Source organism: Rhineura floridana, chromosome 16 (assembly GCF_030035675.1).
Source record: "Rhineura floridana isolate rRhiFlo1 chromosome 16, rRhiFlo1.hap2, whole genome shotgun sequence".
NCBI classification, from domain to species: domain Eukaryota; kingdom Metazoa; phylum Chordata; class Lepidosauria; order Squamata; family Rhineuridae; genus Rhineura; species Rhineura floridana.
Genome location: NC_084495.1, coordinates 20,909,420 through 20,931,427, shown reverse-complemented (window position 1 = coordinate 20,931,427; position 22,008 = coordinate 20,909,420). Strand labels below are relative to the sequence as shown.

Below are 22,008 nucleotides of genomic sequence, written 5' to 3'. Positions count from 1 at the left end.
TTCTCCCTTTGTCATTCTTAGCGCCATCATTCTATGCCCCAGGTGGCCACTACAGGTCCATAGGCTCCCGACTGCATCCTATGAAACACAAGGTCGACTGACCCACCCACCTGGCCAATGAGCTGCTCAGTTGCCTACATGCACCTCCTCGAAAAGCATAGACAGAGGCTCTTTCACAAAGATATTGACACAGCCAAGGCAGGTGCCCCCGGGAGTTTGGCACCCCAAGTGGTTGCGAAGATTGCCCCTATGATTGGGACGGTTCTGCTTAAGGAACTGCTTATGTCTCATAATGATCTTTTATTTAGATTTAAGGGGCTTTTGAAAGATCATATGGACATCAAATATTCCCAGTGTGCCAAGAGCAGTTCTCAGTATTTGCCCAAACATTGTGGAACTTAAGACAGGGGCTGTAAACACATTAGTCCCCAGAGCAAAGTGTTTCCATCGGCCACAACTGGAGGGGGAATGGGCTGATCTACCAATCAGTTGCAAACTCTCTTTGAAGCTGATTTTTTTAAAAAAACGCACACACAAGCTGCTCCCACCAGGTTTTACAGTAAAAAGGGGCAGGGTTTGACTAGTGTCATGTGCCGCTGTTTTCAGAAGAGAAAGATAGAAACACAAAGAGACACACTGGAACTGGCAGAACAATGAGTGTGTTTCTACCCAGACATGGGAAATCTCAGGCCAAGGTACTAAAAAACCCTCCAGGCCAAGACCACACCCCTCACCAGCCCTGCTTTGCACCTGCAAGTGATTTTGCCTGGCTGTAATGTGTCCTTGAACTCAGGTTATGCCTCTTGTTCGCCTGTGGGGAGGACAGAGTAAGCTGTGTGAATGTGTGTAGAAACTAATCTATCGTGCAAAGGTAAAATTCACTCCGCCCACATCTGCAAAAGGTAGAAAAACTCCGGGCTGCCGAGGCTCTTTTAACATCGACATGAAATCAAGCCTTCAGTGTCACTGGTCCAGTTCTCTGGAATGCTCTGCCAACAGAGATTCAGCAGGCGCCTTCTGTTTTAACTTATAAGTGCCTGCTGAAAACCTTTCTGTTCTGCCAGGCTTATGCAGGCAATTAAGATGCATTTTTGCAATAGTTCACCTTTGTTTTTACCATTTCTAATGGTTTTTATTGTACGTTTTATACTTGTAAACCGCTTTGATGTTTTTAAATGAAACAGTGGTTTAAATATATCTTTATAAATTAAATAAACAAAACAAAAGGATGTATTTGTCGCAGAATGATGGTGTTTTATTTCTTACACTAACGAGACAGGCTGTAATACCAAGGATCCCAAGGTTTTCCACAATCTGTGGTTTTTAAATGTGAGTAATTATTTTGTACTATACTCTCTTTGCATCTAGGTGCAGAAAAACTTCCACTCTTCTGCCGATTCTTAACACAATGTTAAGATATTCTTAATTTCCTGTTTGTGCACCCCATTGTTGTTTTGCTATGCTTAAGATAAATAAAAATTATTAACAAAAAGAAGGAAAAGTTCCCCCACCCCAGCCTTAAGAGACATACCACTTCAATGTTGAGGCCTGGAACTGATTTGCTTCTGTCCCCTAGAGGCCCGCTTTCCCCAACAGGCTCCTCCGGGCGCAGGTCAATCACTGATTTGGTGTACTCTGGGACGGGGATAGGTCGAGAGAAGAGAGAACCACCAGTGTCAGCATCACAGAGCTAGAGGACCCAGGCTACCAATGAAACCCATCCCTTTATCTCCTATCCAAGAGCATCATCCTGGACCCAAAGAGCACCCCAACAGGTGTTTGGTCTACACATCCTTTCAAGATGAAAAGACGTTCCACCCCATCCTACCACACTTCAAGCATTAACTAGCATTTTATAGCTCTTCCATCTTTCATCCGCTTAAAATGTCTCATGTTATTGGGGTGGGGAAGAGTTGACCAAGACCTTGGAAGAGCTGCTGCTAGTCAGAGTAGGTGGTGCAGGAGTAGATGGACTGACAATCCAATTCAGTATATTTCTTTATTGATATTGGACCTTTCCTCCAAAGGTCACAACACACACGCACACACTTTTAACCCTTACCAAGAGCCCTCAGAGAAAGGAGAGGGCACGAGTGGCTCAAAGGCGCCAAGTAAGATTCATGGCCGAGTCAGGATTTGAACCCTTATGTCTCCAAACTGACTACAACACCCTAACCACTACACCTGGGATTCCCAAACTAGAGTTCGTGGACCACCAGTGGCCCGCAAGCTTCATTCAGGTAGTCCGTGGTATGTCTGGATTAAATATTCATATTTATTTCAACTGTATATTTATTGCTCCTTTTATTTCTTAGCTTGCATTTTATTGTATTACCATCTGAATTCTGTTGAATGCAAATTGAAATACAATAAAATACAATGTAAGAAATAAAAGATACAAGAAAAATACAATTAAAAGCTACACAGCATCTAGCGCAGAGCACTGCAATTGCTACAACAAGCAGAACATTTTTGAAGTGGTCCGCTAGAACCTTCAGCAATTTTCAAGTCGTCTGTGCAGGGGGAAAGTCTTGGGAGCAACTGCACTACACCATGCTGGCCATCATGGCATATAGCAGCACCTTATATACAAGGTATTTTATTTTATTTTATTATTACATTTATAGCCCTGCTTTCCTCCAAGGAGCTCAAGGTGGCATACAAACATGGTTCTCCCCCTCCCACTTTTATCTTCACAGCAATCCTGTGAGATCAGTTAGGCTGAGAGACAGTGACTAGCTGAAGGTCACGCAGTGAGCTTGATGGCCGAGCAGAGATGTGAACCCCAGGCTCCCAGATCTCAGTCCGACACTCTAGCCACACCACCATCCTGGCTCTCTTTTACCTGAAGGCCTCTGAATTCTCCTGGGATTCTTCTTGAATAAGGTTTCATTCTCGTCGGCTGAAGCTGCACCACGACTCCCCAAACGAGCTTCCTAGGAGAGAATAAGCCAACTACACAGATCAGGAAAAGAAGCAGAGCCCCCATCCCACACACTAGATTGCATACGGAAATGGTAAGTGAAACTGATGCCCAGAAGCATTTGGCCAGTCCCAACTTTAGGAAGCACCAAGTGTCACTTTGGTACTTTCAAGTCCAGCAACTTCAGATGTGCAGGTGAGGTATGATGTTCCCTCCAATGCTATACACTGTGCCAGTCAATATAACCAATAAGGACCCATGTGTCAAGCAGCATACACTGATGCCAAGAGGCGAGGTGCCCTGGGAAAAGAGATTCATGCATTTCCCAGGATGCTCACCTCCACTGCACTGGAGTGCCAAACCAAGCCCGCAGGAACCTGATGTCTTGGTAATCCACAAGAGAAGAAAAAATGCAAACCTACCCTCTCTGAATCGGAGGGGGAAGCCTGTCTGAAACGGACGGGGAGGGTCAAACTGGATGCATTGGACACCGAAGGGCTGAGAGCTTTCGTCCCCTCTTGGCGAGAGCTACAAAAACACAAAAAGAGAGGAGATCATAACAACAGCCCTTCTGGAGCAAACCAAAAACATTCATCTAGTTGAGCAGCCCATCTCTCCATAGTGACCAGGGGCCCGTCCAGCCCGATGTACTCTGCAACATGTTATTGATGCAATAATAGTGCGTTGGTGGTGGATTTACCATCATCCCACTTTATTAGTTGTTCTGTGATGTCCCCCCAGTGTTATTGCATTACTGCCACGGGGCAACAAAAGTGGGAGGGAAAAAAATAACTGGAACATTTGCAGTATAAAAAGTTAGAGGATTTCAATAGGAAGTTATGGAAAATGCATTGATTAGGAATGAAGCAGCATATCTGCCTCGAAACCTGTAGCTCTGTGAGGGGAAGGGAGGTTCACTCTCAGCACCCTTCACAAACAACACTTCCCAGGATTCTTTGAGGGAAGCCATGACTGTGGTGTAATACTGCTTTAAGTGCATAGAGCAGATGGGGCCTTCCACAGAACAACAAACCCCAATGCACAAACCCCAATGACTCTGTCCTCATTTTTATTATAAAGGTGCCCTCTAGGCAGCTTAGACAATCCTGATCCCTGCCCCCCATCCCACCATTCAGTATGTGAAGAGGGTGGGGAGGCCTTCTGCTCTCCCCCACTTACCAAGCCTCATTCACTCCACTCTCCCCTCAACTGAGCTCAACAGATTTAACTGCCTAGAATGCTCCCATCCCTCTAAAGTGGCTCCTCCACCACCCGCCAACATTCTAAAGCAGGGACAGGGAACCTCTGGGACCCTCTGGACGATGTCCGACTCCACCTCCTATCAGCCTCGCCCAACATGGCTGACGGCCAGAAATGATGGGAGTTGTAGTCCAGCAACATCTGGAGGGCCACGGGTTCCCTGCCTCTGTTCTAAAGGTTGGGAAATTACACCTTCACCTCTAGGAAATCAGGAGCTGGTCTTTCTAACCTGGACCCAGGAGCTGTGGGAGGAGAGAGGGGGCGGTAGCCGTCCAGGCTCATGTTCTCGGTGGATTCCGTGTCGCTCTTTGCATCTCGTAGCTCCAATTGATCAGGGGCCAAGCTGGAAGGAAGAATCCAGGCAGGTGAGCAGCGAGACAGACCCCACACATACTTTGCATGTGGAAGGACCCAGGTTCAATCCCTGGCATCTCTAGGTAAAAGGTAGTAGGGGACATGGAAGACATAGGAAGCTGCTTTATAGCAAGTCAGATGATTGATCTACCCCTGCTCAGCACTGCCTACACCAGAGGAGGGGAACCTTTTTCAGTCTGAGGGTGGCATTGCCCTAGTGGGAAAGCCACTGCATTCCAGTAATAGGTGGCGCAATCGAGAATGCCATCCTCAAGAAGGCCACCTCATTCTTCTTAATATGTAACTGGTTCCAAGTTCTAGTCTTCCGAGAAGAGCAGGAAACTTTTGGCTTTGGTGTGACGTGCAAACCAGGCCAAGGTCTGCTTCCCACCTCCCTCTAAACTGACCACCAGCAGCACATGTTAACTTTATTATTATTATTATTATTATTAAAGTTTATTTATACCCCGCATTATGGCTGAAAGGCCCTCAAGGCGGCTTACAAGAAAAACACAAATATAGAAATACATCAATAAAACAATACAATTTACAAAAATTAAACATCATTATGCACAGGCCAACAAGATTCACCTTGTGTCTGCCTCTGTACATTTTTTAAAAAATCAATCTGTTTCCGAGTCACTCTGCTCTCTCTATATTTGGGTTCCAACTTATTCTGTATAAAGTGAGGCTCTGTCTTTTCCCATTCACAATAGAGACATCTATACACACCTATAACATTTGACCTTCTAGAAAGTGGATAGAGAAAAGTTCTTCTAGAAAGTGGATAGAGAAAAGTTCTTCTAGAAAGTGGATAGAGAAAAGTTCTTCTCCCTCTCTCATAATACAAGAACTCGGGGACATTCAAAGAAGCTGAATGTTGGAAGATTCAGGACAGACAAAAGGAAGTACTTCTTTACTCAGCGCATAGTTAAACTATGGAATTTGCTCCCACAAGATGCAGTAATGGCCACCAGCTTGGATGGCTTTAAAATAAGATTAGATAAATTCATGGAGGACAGGGCTATCAACGGCTACTAGCCATGATGGCTGTGCTCTGCCACCCTAGTCAGAGGCAGCATGCTTCTGAAAACCAGTTGCCGGAAGCCTCAGGAGGGGAGAGTGTTCTTGCACTCGGGTCCTGCTTGCGGGCTTCCCCCAGGCACCTGGTTGGCCACTGTGAGAACAGGATGCTGGACTAGATGGGCCACTGGCCTGATCCAGTAGGCTCTTCTTATGTTCTTATGTTCTTATGACCTTTTGGCCTAAGTGGATGAAATTTACAGATACAGGAGCTCCTATTGAGTGGATTAAGTCTGCTAAACTGCAGACAACTAGATCCAGAAACTTTTTTTTAAAGGGAAGTTAAGGGAATTCAATTCCTTCCATAAACCCTTGTATGGGGGAGGAGAGTGGTTTCTCTCTCTCTTTAAAAATAATAATTAAGAGGTGGCCAAATGGTGGTGTTGTTTGCAATTTTTTTAAAACTTGGCAGCTTCACACTGGCCTTTCTTTGTGGGGTTTTTTTGTGTCCTCCAAAATGTCTTACAGGCCTCCCAATAGGCCTTACCATGTGAGACTGCCTAGAGCACTTCCAGCACAGTTCTGAAGAGTTCTTGCATGGAGAAGGTTGTTAAAGCAGAGCAATGTAGGATTTTTTAAAAACTTATGCAAAGCTTTTAACTTTTTAAAAAATCGTCAGCTGCTGTACTTAACAAACAAGCCAACCAACCCAAAGTTCTTCATGGCTCCATAGACAACATTTTGGACAGCCTCACTTCTTCCAAAGCCAATTGACAAGAGAAACAGATATATACAGGAGAATATAGACAAGTATACAACATAGAAAAGCACAGAAACACAGCAACTCAAGGCCTTGCGGGCCCCTAAAAATAATAGATGTATAACCTGACGACTGATGCTTTCTGGAGACAAGGAGGCAGGAACAATTTCTTCTGAATTTACATATGAGCTATTGGTGTTTAGCAAGAAATCTTCACTGAGACCTTGTCCACTGATGACAAGTCCAGGTCAAAATCTTCTGGCTGTTGAAGTGCTGTACTTGTTAGCAATGCTTTATTCTTTCTCATGTTCACTGCTCTGGAACTGATCTCCACAGAACGATCTTGAGCAGAATGTATTACCACTGGTGAGAGGGATAAAATAGACCCCAGGTGGCAAAACAGCCCCAACTTAATGGAAAGAGAGAGTCACCTAGGTTCCTTGCGTTGCTGCTGGGGACTCTTTGGTGCGGCCCCAGAGGAGCCTTTTGGATCGGTCAGCTGGGCCTTCTGAAGGAGGGCTTGCCCCGCAGTATCTCTTTTGTTAGCTAAAAAGAAAGGCCCAATGAAAGGAAAGAAAACCTTTAGGGATCAGCGCACCCCTGCCCTGGGAACAGCCCACGTTTACTGATGACATTTCTATCTCCCATTTCCTCCCAGGAGCTCAAGGTGGTACACATGATACTTCCCACCCAACAAACCTAGCAAGGTAGGTTAGGCTGTAGTTTAGGGATGGCTAACAACCCATAGCTGTCCAGATATTGTCAGAACTACAACCCCCATCCTTCCTAGGAACTCAGTAATTAAGGGGAATTCAAAACTTAACTGGGAGTCTCCTCTCCTTCTGATTGGCTGAAACTTTGGCCTGGTTTGCACTTAAAAGCTAAAGCAAACTATGACTTACCATGAACGGGCAAGCAAGCAGGTGCACAGCAACAAAATCTCAGCTATTGACAAGATTTTGGCTTAGTGTTAAGGCAGAACTCAGGCTCGTGGTTTCTCTCAATCCAAACAAGCCATGAGCTGTACCCAAGGTTTATTCTTTGCTGACTCCCACTGTTTGTCCTCCCTAAACAAACGGTTTAGCTCCCAGTAGCATCGCAGGAGCAGGAACTGGGAAGGAGCAAAATGGCCAGGACTTTCTTAACGTGCACCAGCATGCTTGCTCGTTCACACTAACCCATAGTTTGCCTTAGTGTTGTATGCAAACAAGGCCACATAATATAAGGTAGAAAAGAGGGAAAGGCAGCTGTCTTGGAGCCAGAGAGACATATAGTTGAAGAGCTAGACCTCATTCAGACAACACCACAGCAGAAAGGATGCAGAAGAAAAATTACACAGGGACCCAGAAACTGAACTGAGCAACACAAACTGAGAAGTATAGAATAAAACAGATATAGCTGTTTATTTTTATTTGCTAACTATTCTAAGTAAAATTACTTTCCCCCCTAAAATCATTTTCTCAACAGTGTTTAACTTCTTGAAGTATAAAACCGTAAGTAAAAGCATAGCTTGTTTTAGGAAAATGTGGCCCAAGGCCTTGTAATTCACCCCACGTCTAAGTGCCATTCCACTCTACCCAGAATTGGGAGTAGGGTGGGCCAGAATTGGGAAGGTTAATGTCCAGAAGGTTAAAATTAAAAGGCTGTTCAGGGGAGGCAGCCAGAGAAAAATAGATACATGCTTTGTAAAAGCATACTTTGCCTGGCTTGCTTGCCTCTCTTCCCGCTCATGGTGCAGGCAACAGCCCATGCAGTCACCGCCTCTGAAGAATGAAATACTGAGGATTGCAATATACAGACAGCTCAAGCTACCAAGCCAAGTTAGATGCAAAAAAAGAGTGAAGTATAAAGAGTTTACTGACTAGGACATTGACTGCCAGCTAAGAAGTTATCTGGGGAAACTTTATTTAATTATTATTAATTCTGTTTAATTGGAAAATAGCAAAACCCATATCTTGCATAAGGTCCAGTGATTCTTTACTCCTCTCCAAAGCAAGAGCTGTCAAGAAATCCTACCCTGTGGTTTGCGCCGAAGGGACATTCGAATGATGTCGCTGCCCAGCCTGTTAGCAAAACGATTTACTCTTTGATCATAGAACCAGTCACCGGTCGATTTCTTCAGCTCACTGCGAAGAAGGAAAAAAAAAAGAGGGCTGCAAGAGACCAATTTAATCACCTATGGTCACTTTTCACTAGCCCAGGTGTGTGTGTGCAAGTGCCAAAACAAGCACACAAACATGGACTCCATCACAAAAAACAGAAGTTGGCATGCTGAGAATTGCTTTAACCTCATTTTAAAAAAGAAAACCCAAGTTTCTAGCCCTCCATTAAAGTGCATTAAAATCATACTTTATTCTGAAATTGATGTTTTGGTGCAGGCTTTGGATTGTGTAAAAGCAGCTATGCAGTGGAAGCAGCAAAGCTCCCTTCTAGGTATTTATCTAGGGTGTGTTCATGTGGGGCCCTCCCTCCGCTCAGATAGTTCTCTAAAGTAAGAACAGCAGCATTCTTGGTTTGACAGGTCTTTTATCAGTGTCATAGCCTTGGCGACAAGAACCCAGGCTTGCTAACTGCATCTACCTCCCTTGTGAGTGAGGTACAGGGAAATGGTTATTGAGCAGGGCAATTAAAACTCCTAAAGCCTTTAGACGAAATGACTTGTGCATACACACTGAGGGCTAGAATCTTGCATATTTTCTTTCAAATTAAAAAGCAGATTTTAAGCTTTACATCAAAAATTGGGATTCAGATATGCAGATTCAGAGACAACAATCAACGCCAACAGGAACGCACAAGACAACAGAGGGTAAGGACAACAAGCTGCATCAGCACATTCAAGCTGCCAAACTTACGCCTCTTTGGTGCAGACTTTGCAACGCCAGGAGCTATTGGCGCTATAGGAGCGGCAGTCCCGGCACACCAGATGGTTGCAACCACGGCAAGTATTCGTTTTGGGACTTATCCGGCCCAGGCTCTGCTGGCAGCGGGCGCATGTCCTCTCGCTGTATCGCTGGCTGCCCCTCTTGGCTCCCTTTCTACGGATCTCCAGCAGCTCATTCTTCAGGCGCCTGTTGCACGGAGCACAAAGGAAAAATGACTAAGAACCCCCCAACACAGGGACGGAGGCTTGAATCACCATGCATTGCTGCATCCACTCCAAAGACCCAGATGCTGGTTGGTTCAAGTAGGACTAGTAGGACTAAAGATAAAAAACAGGAGCATTGCGCTGCGCTGAGAATGAGTTGGCAGGAATCTAGACTGTAGGGGAGGGGGGCACAGGTTAGTGGTACATCTCCTGATTTGCAAGCAGAAGCTTCAGTCCTTGGCATCTCTGGTTAAAGTAACAAGGAGCCTGGGAAGACCCCTGTCCACGGCCCCAAAGAGCTGCTGCCTGTCAGAATAGATGGCCCTGAGCTAGATGGACTGATTTCTGACTCGGCCCAAAGCAGATGAGGGTATCCTATTTGGAAGAGGAGTAGTGTGGTGGTTCGAGTGTTGGACTGGTCCCTGGGAGGCCAGGGTTCAAATCCCCAACTCAGCCATGAAGCTTGGGCCCATCACTGTCTTTCAGCCTAACCTGCCTTACAGGGTTGTTGCAAGGATAAAAATGGGGACGGGGAGAAGCACATACACCGCCTTGGGTTCCTCAGAGCTAAGATGGGATATCAACATAGCAATAACTACAAATCAACCAAAGTATTAATTATAGTTCTATCAATTTGGTAACTAATTATATTTTTAGTTTGTTGTAAGTCACTTTGAGACTTTTATTATGTAATAAGTGATGAATAAAAGTGAGTAATTTAAAACTCACATAAAAAACAACACCAAGACTTACTTGCAATTAACTAGTACATCAGACAGATGGGGTGTGTGTGCTAATATACTCTTCTGTGCCCTTTGAAACAGTTTTGTGTGTTTGAGAATTGTATATTTTATTATTGTAACCAGCCATGGAGGCTTATTTTTTTCTTTCCTGCATTTATATCCCACCCTTCTTTCCAAAGGGAGCAGAGAGCAGCCAACAGGTGATAAAACACTAAAAACATCTTAAACACAGTTCCAATACAAAAGCAGTCTGGGATAAAGGTCTCCACTTAAAAGGCTTGTTGGAAGACGTAAGTCTTCAGCAGGCGCCAAAAAGATAGCAGAGAGGTGTCTGTCTAATATTTAAAGGGAGGCAAGTCCAAAGAATGGATGCCACAACACTAAAGGCCCGATTCCATATCATGTGGAATAGACTTCCCGATAAGGTGGTATCTGCAGGACGCCCTTACCTGCAGAGCCCAGTGACTGATTGGGTATATAAAGGATGAACGCTTATGGCAAAGTGCAGGTAAGCAATCTTACAAATATGTAAAATCTCTAACTGATGCACTAGCTTAGCACATGTAAGCAAAAAGAGAAGCGGGGCCTCAAAACAGTATAATATGAAAGTTTCAATCAGTAATATAAAAAGGCCTAACTGGTGTTGGGAAGGGGGGGCACCGAAGGCAGCCTGCAAAGGGCCCGCCAAAACCTACAGCCCAGCCATCAAGACATGTGGTCTACAGCTGACCGACAGTCCCTCGCCTGCAAGCATTTCCTGAGGAAGTTTTGTTAAACAGCAGAAGAACAAAAGATAATTGCCTCTCCTTATTCCTGGCGAGAAACACAATCATAATAAACAGCTATTTGCTGCCCTTTCGTAACACCCCAAACCAGCTGACTGAAGTGGCTGCCTCACTCTGCCTCGTGCTAGGGCTGGCCATGGGAGCTATTGTTGAAAGGAAGAATTGCCCAAAATCTGGCAAGGACACCTTCTGCAAACTCTCAGCTCACAGAAGGTGCCTCCGACGGATTTGGGAAATTTCCTCTTCACCAGCAGTACCCCACGTGCCCATCCCATACTGTTGGGGGGGGGTCACTGATCCTCCGGAGAAGCTTTCTGGAGGGCACTAGGGCTGAAGGGGATAATAAATGCCCTTTGCATGAGTTTCCTTCCACTTGTAGTAGTTAGAATCCAAGCAGGTATACCAGATAATTCCAACAAAAACAGAAATAGGAGTGCAAATTGTCAGTGCTTGCTTATTCAACGCATGTCCAGAATGGAAATCAATCCAGCAACACTATTGATATTCACGGTTGTTGTTGCTTTCAGTCCGCAAAAGATATGGGCTTTTCCCACATTTGCACTGTTTCCTTTGCACTGAAATGAATGGGAAGGAATACCATAATAAACAACAACAACAACAACTGTTATCAGTTAGATTTATATCCCGCCCTTCCTCCCAGTAGGAGCCCAGTGTAACTTGCATAATTTACAAAACGGCGTAAGTTACCTAATTTTGCCACAGTGGACAGCAAGACAAATAAAGGAGTTTTTTGGCAGAAATCAAACCACAGCAGAAAAGAAATTTATTATTATTATTATTCATTAATGAAATTTATATCCCATTCTTCCTCCCAGATGGAGCCCAGGGCGGCAAACAGATGTCAAGACACTACAACATATCTATAAAACATATTACAAACAAAATCTTACAAAACTTCATAAAAACAAAACTTTTTCAAAAAAAACTTTTTCAAAAAATTAAAAACAATTCCAACACAGTTGTGCACTGGGATAAGGTCTCTATTTAAAAGGCTTGTTAAAAGAGGGTCTTCAAGCTAATATAAGTAGTAGAGTTGGGGAGGAGGGAATTGCCATGAGGAGCGTAAACAGATAATAGAGAAGAGCCTCTACGATAGAGGTGGGAATCTTCTTTCTGGACCACAACTCCCATCATCCCTGACTACTAGCCATGCTGTCTGGGGCTGATGGGAGCTGTAGTCCAACAACATTTGGAGGGCCACAGGTTCCCCACCCCTGTTCTACAGTAATGCCGCACTGCAGTGAAGAAGCCCAGTTCCACCAGGCCACTGATAAACACCAAAGGACCTCTAACCATCAAGGGACAGGAATGGGTGGGCAATGTTTGATAGTGGGGGAGGACTCCAGGCAAGAGAATACTGCTAGGACCACCTTCATCAACAAGTGGCAATCCTGAAAATGCAGGACGTTAATGGGAAGAGCACTCAAAACCACCCAGAATCCTCCAGGGCAGGCCTGCACAGTTCACAAGCCATGAAGCCAGAGCAGCCCAACAGGAGCTTGATCACTTCTTTGTTTTTGCCGTCTCAAGCAAGTAGGAAAAAATGGCTGCTTAGGGTCAAGCTCCTACTGGCTTGATCAGATTTGGGCAGGTTACCACGCAGACTCAGGCACTAGAGTGTGCTCCTGTTCCAGAAGAGGGGTGATCCGGCCCACTCAGTCCTCCAAAGCAAGAACAGCTCCCTTTTGTCTCCTTCCAAGGCTTCGTGGCCTTGGCGAGTACCCAACCCTGCCAACCATGCCTCCCTCCCGTTTTGTGATTTTGCATTCTCACTTAATTCTCCTCTCTTCTGCTTTCCGCAACGTTTCGTCCCGTTGTAGGACTTGTAGGATCAGCTCCCTCTCAGCCTCCGAAAGAAAGGACAAGTCAACAGCTTCCATCATGACCACCGGCTGGAAACCAGTTCCTGTTCCCCTTCCCTGGGTGCAGCTGCAAGTTCTCAAAGGTAGAAAGAAAATGAAGAGGTTAATATGGCTGAGCAAGACACTCCAAGTCCATTTAAACCAGGAATGGGGAACCCATGGACCTCCAAATGATGTTGGAACTCCCATCAGCCACAGTCAGCATAGCCAACGGTCAGGGATGGTGGAGTTGTTGTCCAACTTCTGGAGGGTCACGGGTTTTGCATCTCTGATGTAACCTGTTGACATCAGCTGATGCAAGCTCAATACATTACCTCTGAAGGCAACTCACCTAGCTAAATGAAGCCTCAATGTCTGGTTTCAAAACGTGTTACAGTAGGGCCCCACTCATATGGTGGGTTATGTTCCAGACCCCCGCTGTAAAGCGAAAACCGCTGTAAAGCAGAACCCATTGAATAGAATGGTGCGCGATGCCTGAAAACCGCCGTAAAAGCGGAACAAGCACCGTATGAGTGGGGCTTTAGTCTAAATGTGTCTAATTGAGACCGCTGTATTAGCAAATCGCTGTAAAGCGAAGTGCTGTAAAGCAGGGCCCTACTGTATTTGGATTGTTTTGCTGCAAGTTAAAGCTTTAAAATAGATTGCGCCTGCAGAAGGCTCAAATATTATATTGCGGATAGGGATGAGAGAGACTAGGTCTTGGGTAAGGCCACCTGGCAAGTTTACAGCAAAGACAAGATTCGAACTAGGAGCTTCCTGACTTTTAGCGCTGACTCTTGGCCACTATGCTATGCCAGCTCTGCACATAACAATTGTGAACTGTATCACACAGGACATAGATGGGGCACTTGTAGTCCACCAGACTACAACTCCCATCATTCCTGACCAATGGCCATGTTGGCTGGGAGTTGGAGTGCATATTTTATCTCTTTATTAAATTTCTCTCCCACCCTACGTCCCAAGGAGCACAAGGAGGTATGTGTGTGTATAAGTCATCCGTGGAACAAACGAAAAGCTGAAAGTGGGCAGAGACAAGTGGAACCTGCACCAAAATGTTGCAGCACTCCTATTTAGTGTTCTAGCCAGCCATGCATTTTTCCAGGATATTGCATTCCATCCCCACCCAATAAACATTCCACATGCTCAATCCTGTTTTTGGAGAGGCTGCCCCCTGCGGTTTCCTTCCCCTGCCCCTCCAAAAAACCCCATGTAGTTTTTCTACTTCTGCAAACCTTAAGAGTTCCCTCCTTCTCAACCTCAGTAGCTCCACTTTGGATATATAGTTGTAAACGTTCATTATTAGTAGAATATATAATGAAAGAGGAAGAATAGAAAAGACAGGCAGAGAAATGCTTGTTGAAGAAACTCTCAAGTATAGCATCAACTGGAACATTTGCTAAAAGGATTAGATTGAGTGGCAGTTCCTATTCCACACAGACAATATCTGGATGTTTGCATGGGCGGGTGGAGAGAGAACAACTTTGGATGCTTAACATTTTAATACTCGAGATCTGAATTAAAAGCCAAGGAAAAAAAGTTCAGGATTGCATCTGACTAAGTCACTCAGAGGAATCAGTAGACTTAATTTGCTTGTGTCCACTGATTTCAATGGGCCTACTCCAAGTATGGCTTGGGATACAACCCAAAGTCCCCTGAATATACTCATATTCTGTTAACGTGCATTTAGATTTCCATAACATTGGTAAATCAACTAATAAAAAGGTAAAGGTGTCCCTGCACTTGTAGTGCGAGTTGTTTCCGACTCTTAGGGTGACGTCTTGCAACGTTTACTAGGCAGACCGTATATATAGGGTGGGATTGCCAGTTCCATCCCAGGCCTTTCTTTACCCTCCAGCGCATGCCAGGTACTCATTTTACCGACCACGGATGGATGGAAGACTGAGTGGACCTCGACCCCTTTTACGGGAGATTCGACTTCCTCCTTCCGTTGGAATCGAACTCCGGCCGTGAGCAGAGCTTCAGCTGCGTTACCGCCGCTTACCACTCTGCACCATAGTTTGCTGCAATAATATAGAAGCCTTTCTCTACTCGGGAGGTAACAGACCTAAGGAATTTCAGATCCATTTGATTAGACTGAAATCATCTCTACTGACAAGGGTGATGCTAGAGGGTGGCCCAGGCACTGGATAGCTTGTCCCTTTCTAAAAACTTGTTTGTCTTTCTGCAAGAGCGCACTTGGCAAAGTACCAGTTAGGGATGGTGGAAAAATTAAATTCAGTTTGTCTTTGAAGTCAAATCTATCAAATACACCCGTTCCGAAACAATATGAGAACCAAAACACAACCAGCCTTCAAATTTTGCACTTACTTGGACTGCGCAATGCAGTTCGCCACCCAAACAACATTTACAAAAAATGCATATGTTAGGGTAAAGTGTGAATAAAAATGAATATGAGTGAAGAATAACATACAAAAACGCATTATATGACAGGAAATTGCTTGCAAAAATGTGTGCATTAGTCAAAACTGCCTACAAAAATGTATTTATTAGGAGAAATGTGCACTAAAATGCATGAGAATTTGAGGATTTTTAAAAAATCACAAATTGCTGAAGAAATGTAGAGAACTGAATTTAAGATGGGAAAATGAAAAACAGAAAGAACTGAAATTGACAGATCTTTCCATTTCTAGTACCAGCAAGACACCACTCACCTACCATCTTAATTTGCCCAGAGGAAAATTAAGCCCTGACAGCAATAGTCAGAGTTTGTTTGCTTTTCATGAAATGCATACCCATATTTTATGCTGATCTCTGATATGGGCATGTTAATACCTAGCACTGTTCCTGTCTGTTCAAATTATCTCCCTCCAGTTAGCCTTGGAGGCACTTAACTGTGGCAGATTGCTGGCTTGATTATATTTTTGTGGTGTCCCAAATCTCAGTTTATCAGAACGGTAAGTAAAGAAAGCTTCAAGTACTAGGCTAATATCTGACCAAACCTCATTTTCAATTTACACACGTCAAGACACTTCTCCCTTCTCTCATGCTAACAGTGTTTTCAAATTCACCTACAATTACATTTTATTACTCACCATTTATTAAATATTTATTAAACAGGTTACATCAGTATGAAGGGAGGGGAGAGACTAAGAACACAATGACAGGCAGGGGATTACCATGTACACTTCTGTGGTCCCCCAGCCAGATTCCTTCCTCCCCCACTCTGAAAAAATATAACTCAAAAATTATCCTAGAAAAGAGGAATACTGCAAAGTGGGAGAGCCAGTATGGTCAAGTGCCAAGATAACAGGGACTCTGCTTCAAAGCTCTGCTCAGCCACAAAACTTACTTGGTGAACTTGGACCAGCACAAAACTTGTCTAAAACAAACCTACCTCGCAAGGTTGTTGTGAAGATGAAAGGAATGAACCTGTGTGTCACCCTCATCTCCACTTCAGAGGACAGCTGAGGTAACAATGCTAAGAATTACGGGTGACATCCAAAAGCGGGTAAAAGAACTTCCCCTTCCTCGCCTCTCCCACAACCTCAAAAATTGGGCTGCAGGGGAGATTACAACAGTGTCAGAGTAGATACCATTGGATTTCTAATCATAATTAAAACAAAATAAAAATACAATCTAACTGTTCCAAAAAAAACCCCAGAGGCAACTCCATGAAAGTCTCCAAAGCATTCCACTTTTTATAAAACTAATTTCTCTCTAACAGCTCATGGACTTGGATCCATGCAAAAACCAAAACCATCAACTGCATTTCATTGCTTCCGCCCTGGTGCTGTTTTGATCAATGCCAAGCTACCTGTCATCTACAAAGCAGGCCTCAGAGGGAAACATCAAGGACCTGAAGAGAAATGATGGCTATGTGAAAAAACTGTAATGATGGAGAGCACAGAGACAAGGCCACAGACCAGTCTAAGCAGTTTAAAAGAGATATGAAAAGCACAGACCAGGTCCCCATCCTACACTCCCCTATGTCACCATGAAGCCAAAGAATGAGGCTTAACCAGCTGAGGGTGCCAGCAGAGTCAATCTCCCTACAGTTTCTAGAAACTCTACATATGCACATCAGTATACTCCGAGGGTCCCCCCATGCTCAGTGAACACACTGCCAATGGGGTGTGTGGCTGACAAGTGCACTGGCAACGGGGAGGAATGGGGAGCCAGCCCCCACACCTATGCTTTTAACACATGAGGGGGCTTGCTTGAATTGCCTTCTTGTATCCTGCTGCCAAATTCACGTTATAACCAATAACTATGCATACTCTGCGATCAATGGGATTCAGGGCCACCACTGGAAAGGCCCTCAATGTGGTGTGTCATCCCCCCCCCACATCCCTCCTTTTATATTGAGAGAGGCAGGAAGACAGGCTCAGCAGTACCAAAAAAAAAAAGCCTATCTAACTGGGAAGCACCATTTCCCCCAGCCCCCACCAACATCTTGGTTAAAGGCAGGCATGCACCCACAGCACGCACATAGTTCACAGGGACGGAAGAAGTAGGTGGGATGTGCGTCGTTGCTTATTGAAGCCTGCACTGATTGTAATGGGGGGGTGCCTGGGAGCTCCCTCTCCATGATCCGTGGCAGGGTCGGGATTGCGGAATGGGAGCACCATCCTCCCACCCTAAGGAGGGACCCTTCAGGGGCCCTCAGCCAGGGCCCGACCTGGCCAGCCTCTGGCACCGGTCCTGAGTCCAGCAATACCTGGAAGGCCACAGGTTTCCCATCCCTGATTTACATGGTGTTTCGGAATGAAGAGCAACAAAAGGGAAAGAGGAGAGCCTAAACAGTAAGCTTGCAAGTAATTTGCAATGTAAATTTGATAGCAAGAACCTTAAAGAAAAGAGGACTTAGAGTGCTTGTCAGACATTAAGCACAAATTTATATGTACACCCATTGCATAGGAACATAAGAAGAGCCCTGCTGGATTAGACCAAATGCATTTCTAGTCCAGCATCAGCAACACATTTCATTATATGGTCATAAACAACGTAAAGAATCTAGCATCCTGTTTCCCACAATGAGCAACTAGATGCCTACAGAAAGCTTACAAGCAGGACCCAAGGACATTAGCTTTCTCCCAGTACTGTTCTCAAACAACTGGTGTTCAGAGGCATGCTTCCTCTCATCTTGGACATAGCATGTAACCCACATGACTAGTAGCCACTGACAGACTTATCCTGCATGAATTTGTCTTAGCCCCTTTTAAAGCCATCCCAAGTTAGTAGCCATCACCATATCTTGCAGAGAGCATCGCTCTTGCCATTCAATGCGCACATGTCAGTTTTAACGGTTCTCGCAGTCAGCCCACCCAGTTATACATGCTGGTGTAAGCAAGTTCCCAGATGGTATTCCACTCAGTATCACAGATAGGAAATGACCAAGTAGGAAATGCTACAAAACACCAATGATCAGATAACATAGCCCGGTCAGATAAATCACACTATTCCACAGTGCTTTGTTTAGAGATATGAAGGCACAGGAAATGCTGGAAAAATTAAGAAAAACACCAAGGGAGGAGATGTCGGGGGGGGTGTCTGAATTTTTTGGGGTTGGGGTGGCCTGGTCTTCACATCTCTAGCTCTATACATGGTTGGAAAACAACTCTGAACACCAACATGTAGTGAGATCACATTCAACCATCCACATAGCAGCACCATATGCACAGCAGCTGCTCATACCCACAGCATGCAATCACCACACCAAATTTATTTACTTCTCCCAGGCATATACTTTGGGTACGGCTGCATGCACACACACTCATTCTTATGATCACTTCTGCACATATGTGTACACCCATGGCATGAAGCATACATACAAGGCAGCACACATAGCAAGAGAAGAGAAAGCACATCAACAACTGTACTGAACCCGAAGGAGGAGAGGGGAGAGGGCTGTTCTCCTGCCACCAGTCACTACCTGGCAAAGCAACTTCCTTTCTCTTTCCAATCATTCCTCAAGGAGAAGAGCCATAGCTCTGTGGCAGAGCACCTGCTTTGTATGCAGAAGGTCCCAGGTTCAGTCACAATAGATCACCCAAGATTTCTGACTCCTCACAGGAGTCACCAACATGGGTTCCACAGAGGCCTTCCCCGGCACCTGCAGGGTCCCCTTCCTCCACTTTTCTTTTACCTCCCTTGCTGAAATTAGGCTTGAAAAAAGTACAGCCAACAGAACAGGTCGTAGGATGCCCACAACAGTTACTTTGGTTTGAAAGTGTGCCCATAGGCTCAGAGACCCCTGGTTTAACAATAGCAACAACTTTCCCCCACAAATTTGGCTGGTAAAATGAAGAAAGCTTGTGGGGAAAGCAGTAATGGGTTTTTGCATTGAAAGGACTGGGAGCTCTGTTCTCCCTCTGAAAACAAATCCCTAACCCAGCCTTTCCCAACCGGTGTGCCTCCAGCTGTTGTTGGACCACAACTCCCATCAGCCTCAGCCAGCATGGCTGAGGCTGATGGGAGTTGTAGTCCAACAACAGCTGGAGGCACACTGGTTGGGAAATGCTGCCCTAACCTGAGAGACATGTAGAATTAAGGAACAGGGCACCTCTGAGTGTATATCCAGCCCTTTTCTAAAACCATTGTTTTGCACTTGGCTCCTGCTGGTGGGCTTGGGGTCGAGAAAAAGGCCAAGTCGATCATGCAAGCTTGAAGTCTGCCCTGCCCTGCAGTAATACACAAAGACACTCTCCCACAGCAAGGAGGAAGAATGTCTCAGCTCTGGCATCTGAAAGACAAACACCTCTTGGGACACCAGGAAGGGAGTCTCAAGATTCCCCCCTCCACCTGGTGGGGCCACCAAACAACCACATAAACACAGGAAACACACCGCTCCACATTCCAAGATCAGAAACATGCCATTGCTGAAGGACCTGTGCCTGGCCTCAAAAGCTGTGTTTCAGATACTCGAATAAGCGCTGAAATGCTGAATCGTTAAAAAAACAGAGCAGCATATCAGTCCACAGGGTCCTGTGGCTCCCAAAATTTCAACGCACAAGACATTTTTAAAAACTTTTGCCAGACACACTCTCAATTTTTTTAGCATTAGCACAGAAAAGCAGCACACAATGTTAAGTGTCCCACTTAACTGGTATGCCTGGTTAGGTCTCTCTCTCACACACAGACACACCCTTCTTCCAATTATGAAGGAGGCAGCCATCAATCATTCCTCAAACAATTACCCACATTTCTCTTGAGAAGAAACAAAGCCAGCCGTTGTCCCAGAAAGCCTGCAAACACAACTTAATTTTAACCAGCCTATGCTATGAGTCAAGACACCTGCAGACATCCTTTTTATTGCGCATTCTTGATTTATGCTCATGATGGTATGGGATTCCATTTTCAATATTTTTTGCACCTGCAAAAGTTTCCAGGCAGACATTCCAATCAGTGCATGTCCCATCCAGTTCATTCCCCATCCCTTTTGGTGTGTTTTAGCGCAAAGTTGCCCCTCCAAACAGCAATAATGCAACAACATTAGGGTAGTATTACAGAACAGGAAATAAAGCAGGATGATGTGTGGACACTCAAATATAAATCCACTACGAGTTCACTATTATAAATCCATCACTACTGTACTTGTAAGTAATTGATCTTTTAGCGTGGCAACACCTACACTTTGGAACTCCATGCCTATTGACATCAGGCAGGCACCTTCACTGTACTCTTTTAGGTGCTTGCTTAAAACATTTTTGTATAAGCAAGACATGAAGATGTTGACATGCTTAAATCACTTTCGCTTACAGTTGATTTTAATATCTTTTAATTGTTTTAAATTATTTGTTGTTGTTGTTTTGTAAACGGCTTACGAGTTTTACTACAATCAAGCAATATATACATTTTGTTAAATAACATTAAAGATTATTGAGTTGGTGACATGCTGCAGAATATACCGGCCAAAAAAACCCACCAGACTGGTGACTCTCTCAGCATATAATGTCAGTAGATCCGCCCTGGATCTTGCAGTGTAATTAGGCAGCACCTTTGAACATGTATAAAGTTCTCTCCCTTCCACTCGAGCACATGAAGTCTGCCTGGATGCTATGTCATCGGACTTGACCTTTCCTCCCCTGTAGCTCCAGCGTCTGCTGCAACTACTCACTTATGCAAAGGGAAAAGGCATTTTGCACATGCTTAGAGACTATCCCAACTTTACACACTCATCCCAAACATGTTTCACCATCAAGTTCTGGCTCAAAATCAAACTCCAAGGCCATCAGACATCCACTGTTTGGGGCAAATAGGAAGAGCTGAAATTTCTAAACAAGCCCCAGCATCTAATAAATGAAGCATGTTTGTAAACCAGAATGAACCAAGGAAAACAGTAGGACGAAGGAGCAAAGAATAGGTTAAGCAGGAATAGAGGACGAACATGCGCGTGTGCACACACACATCCTCAAGCACTACCATAGTGGCAAATTCAGAAGTGCAGGGTCCCCTCATGTTAGTCACAGCCACATTCCCCCCCCTTATTTTGCTACTGAGTTTAGAATGAGATCCTTGTTAATGCCTTCTCCCACAACAACTGACATCCCTAGGAGCCAATCAGCATGAAAGGGGAGTGTTAGCTACTCAGAAGAGTCTTCTCAATGGATGACTCATCTCCTTTCACTCTGGCTCCAATCAGCAGGAAAGGACAAAGAAGCATGTTAGAAGCCTCTTCTTAGCTGCTAACACACTCCCTTTTCATGCAGATTGTCTCATAGGATGCTGAAGACATAGGGACCCTGCTCCCAAAAAAGTAAAGGGTCTAAGACGCACACACCCTAGACGACTATACCCCTGCCCTCAAGAGACAACTTTGAGCAGACGTCCTTAGGGGATCGCTAAGCAGGGCTTACCTGGAGCCCGTGCTTTACTTCCAGGTAAGCCCAAGCTGTATTTGCTTGGAACCCGTGCCTCTAAGCATATACAGAGTTCCTTTGTAAACGAGTCACCCAGCCAGTCAGCCCTTACACACCGTCACCCGGAAAGGAACGGGACAGGCCAGAACATCCAGGCAAGCACTTCTCCACTAGGAAATGAACTAAAGACCCCTCTAGCCATTAAAATCAGGCAAACAGCTTGCAAGTCGGGGGGGGGGGAGCTATGCGATCAGTGATAGAAAGCTAGGGAAGAATGAAACAAAAGCTAAGGACCCCCTCGTGTTCTTGGAAGGCGACCAGGACTGGAAAGCGGATTGGATTGGAAGAGGCACAGAAAAAGGAAGGGTACTAG

General features: G+C 44.9%; 1 protein-coding gene across 3 annotated transcripts in view; it reads right to left on the bottom strand.

The window, feature by feature from the left end:
• SYTL4 (synaptotagmin like 4) overlaps nucleotides 1–22,008 on the bottom strand; it is a 33,492-nt gene that overhangs the window by 11,371 nt on the left and 113 nt on the right. The window contains exons 1-9 of one of the 3 annotated variants that reach the window (XM_061598354.1): nucleotides 21,633–21,823; nucleotides 12,728–12,892; nucleotides 9,173–9,388; nucleotides 8,337–8,446; nucleotides 6,752–6,866; nucleotides 4,413–4,526; nucleotides 3,346–3,451; nucleotides 2,846–2,936; nucleotides 1,532–1,635 (exon numbers count right to left, since the gene is read on the bottom strand). In XM_061598354.1, coding sequence (XP_061454338.1) covers nucleotides 1,532–1,635; nucleotides 2,846–2,936; nucleotides 3,346–3,451; nucleotides 4,413–4,526; nucleotides 6,752–6,866; nucleotides 8,337–8,446; nucleotides 9,173–9,388; nucleotides 12,728–12,837 — 966 coding nt within the window. In that variant the 5' untranslated portion in view covers nucleotides 12,838–12,892; nucleotides 21,633–21,823. Of the gene's footprint in view, nucleotides 1–1,531; nucleotides 1,636–2,845; nucleotides 2,937–3,345; nucleotides 3,452–4,412; nucleotides 4,527–6,751; nucleotides 6,867–8,336; nucleotides 8,447–9,172; nucleotides 9,389–12,727; nucleotides 12,893–21,632; nucleotides 21,824–22,008 lie in introns of those variants that run through there. The other 2 variants (XM_061598353.1, XM_061598355.1) reach the window with 2 other exon arrangements.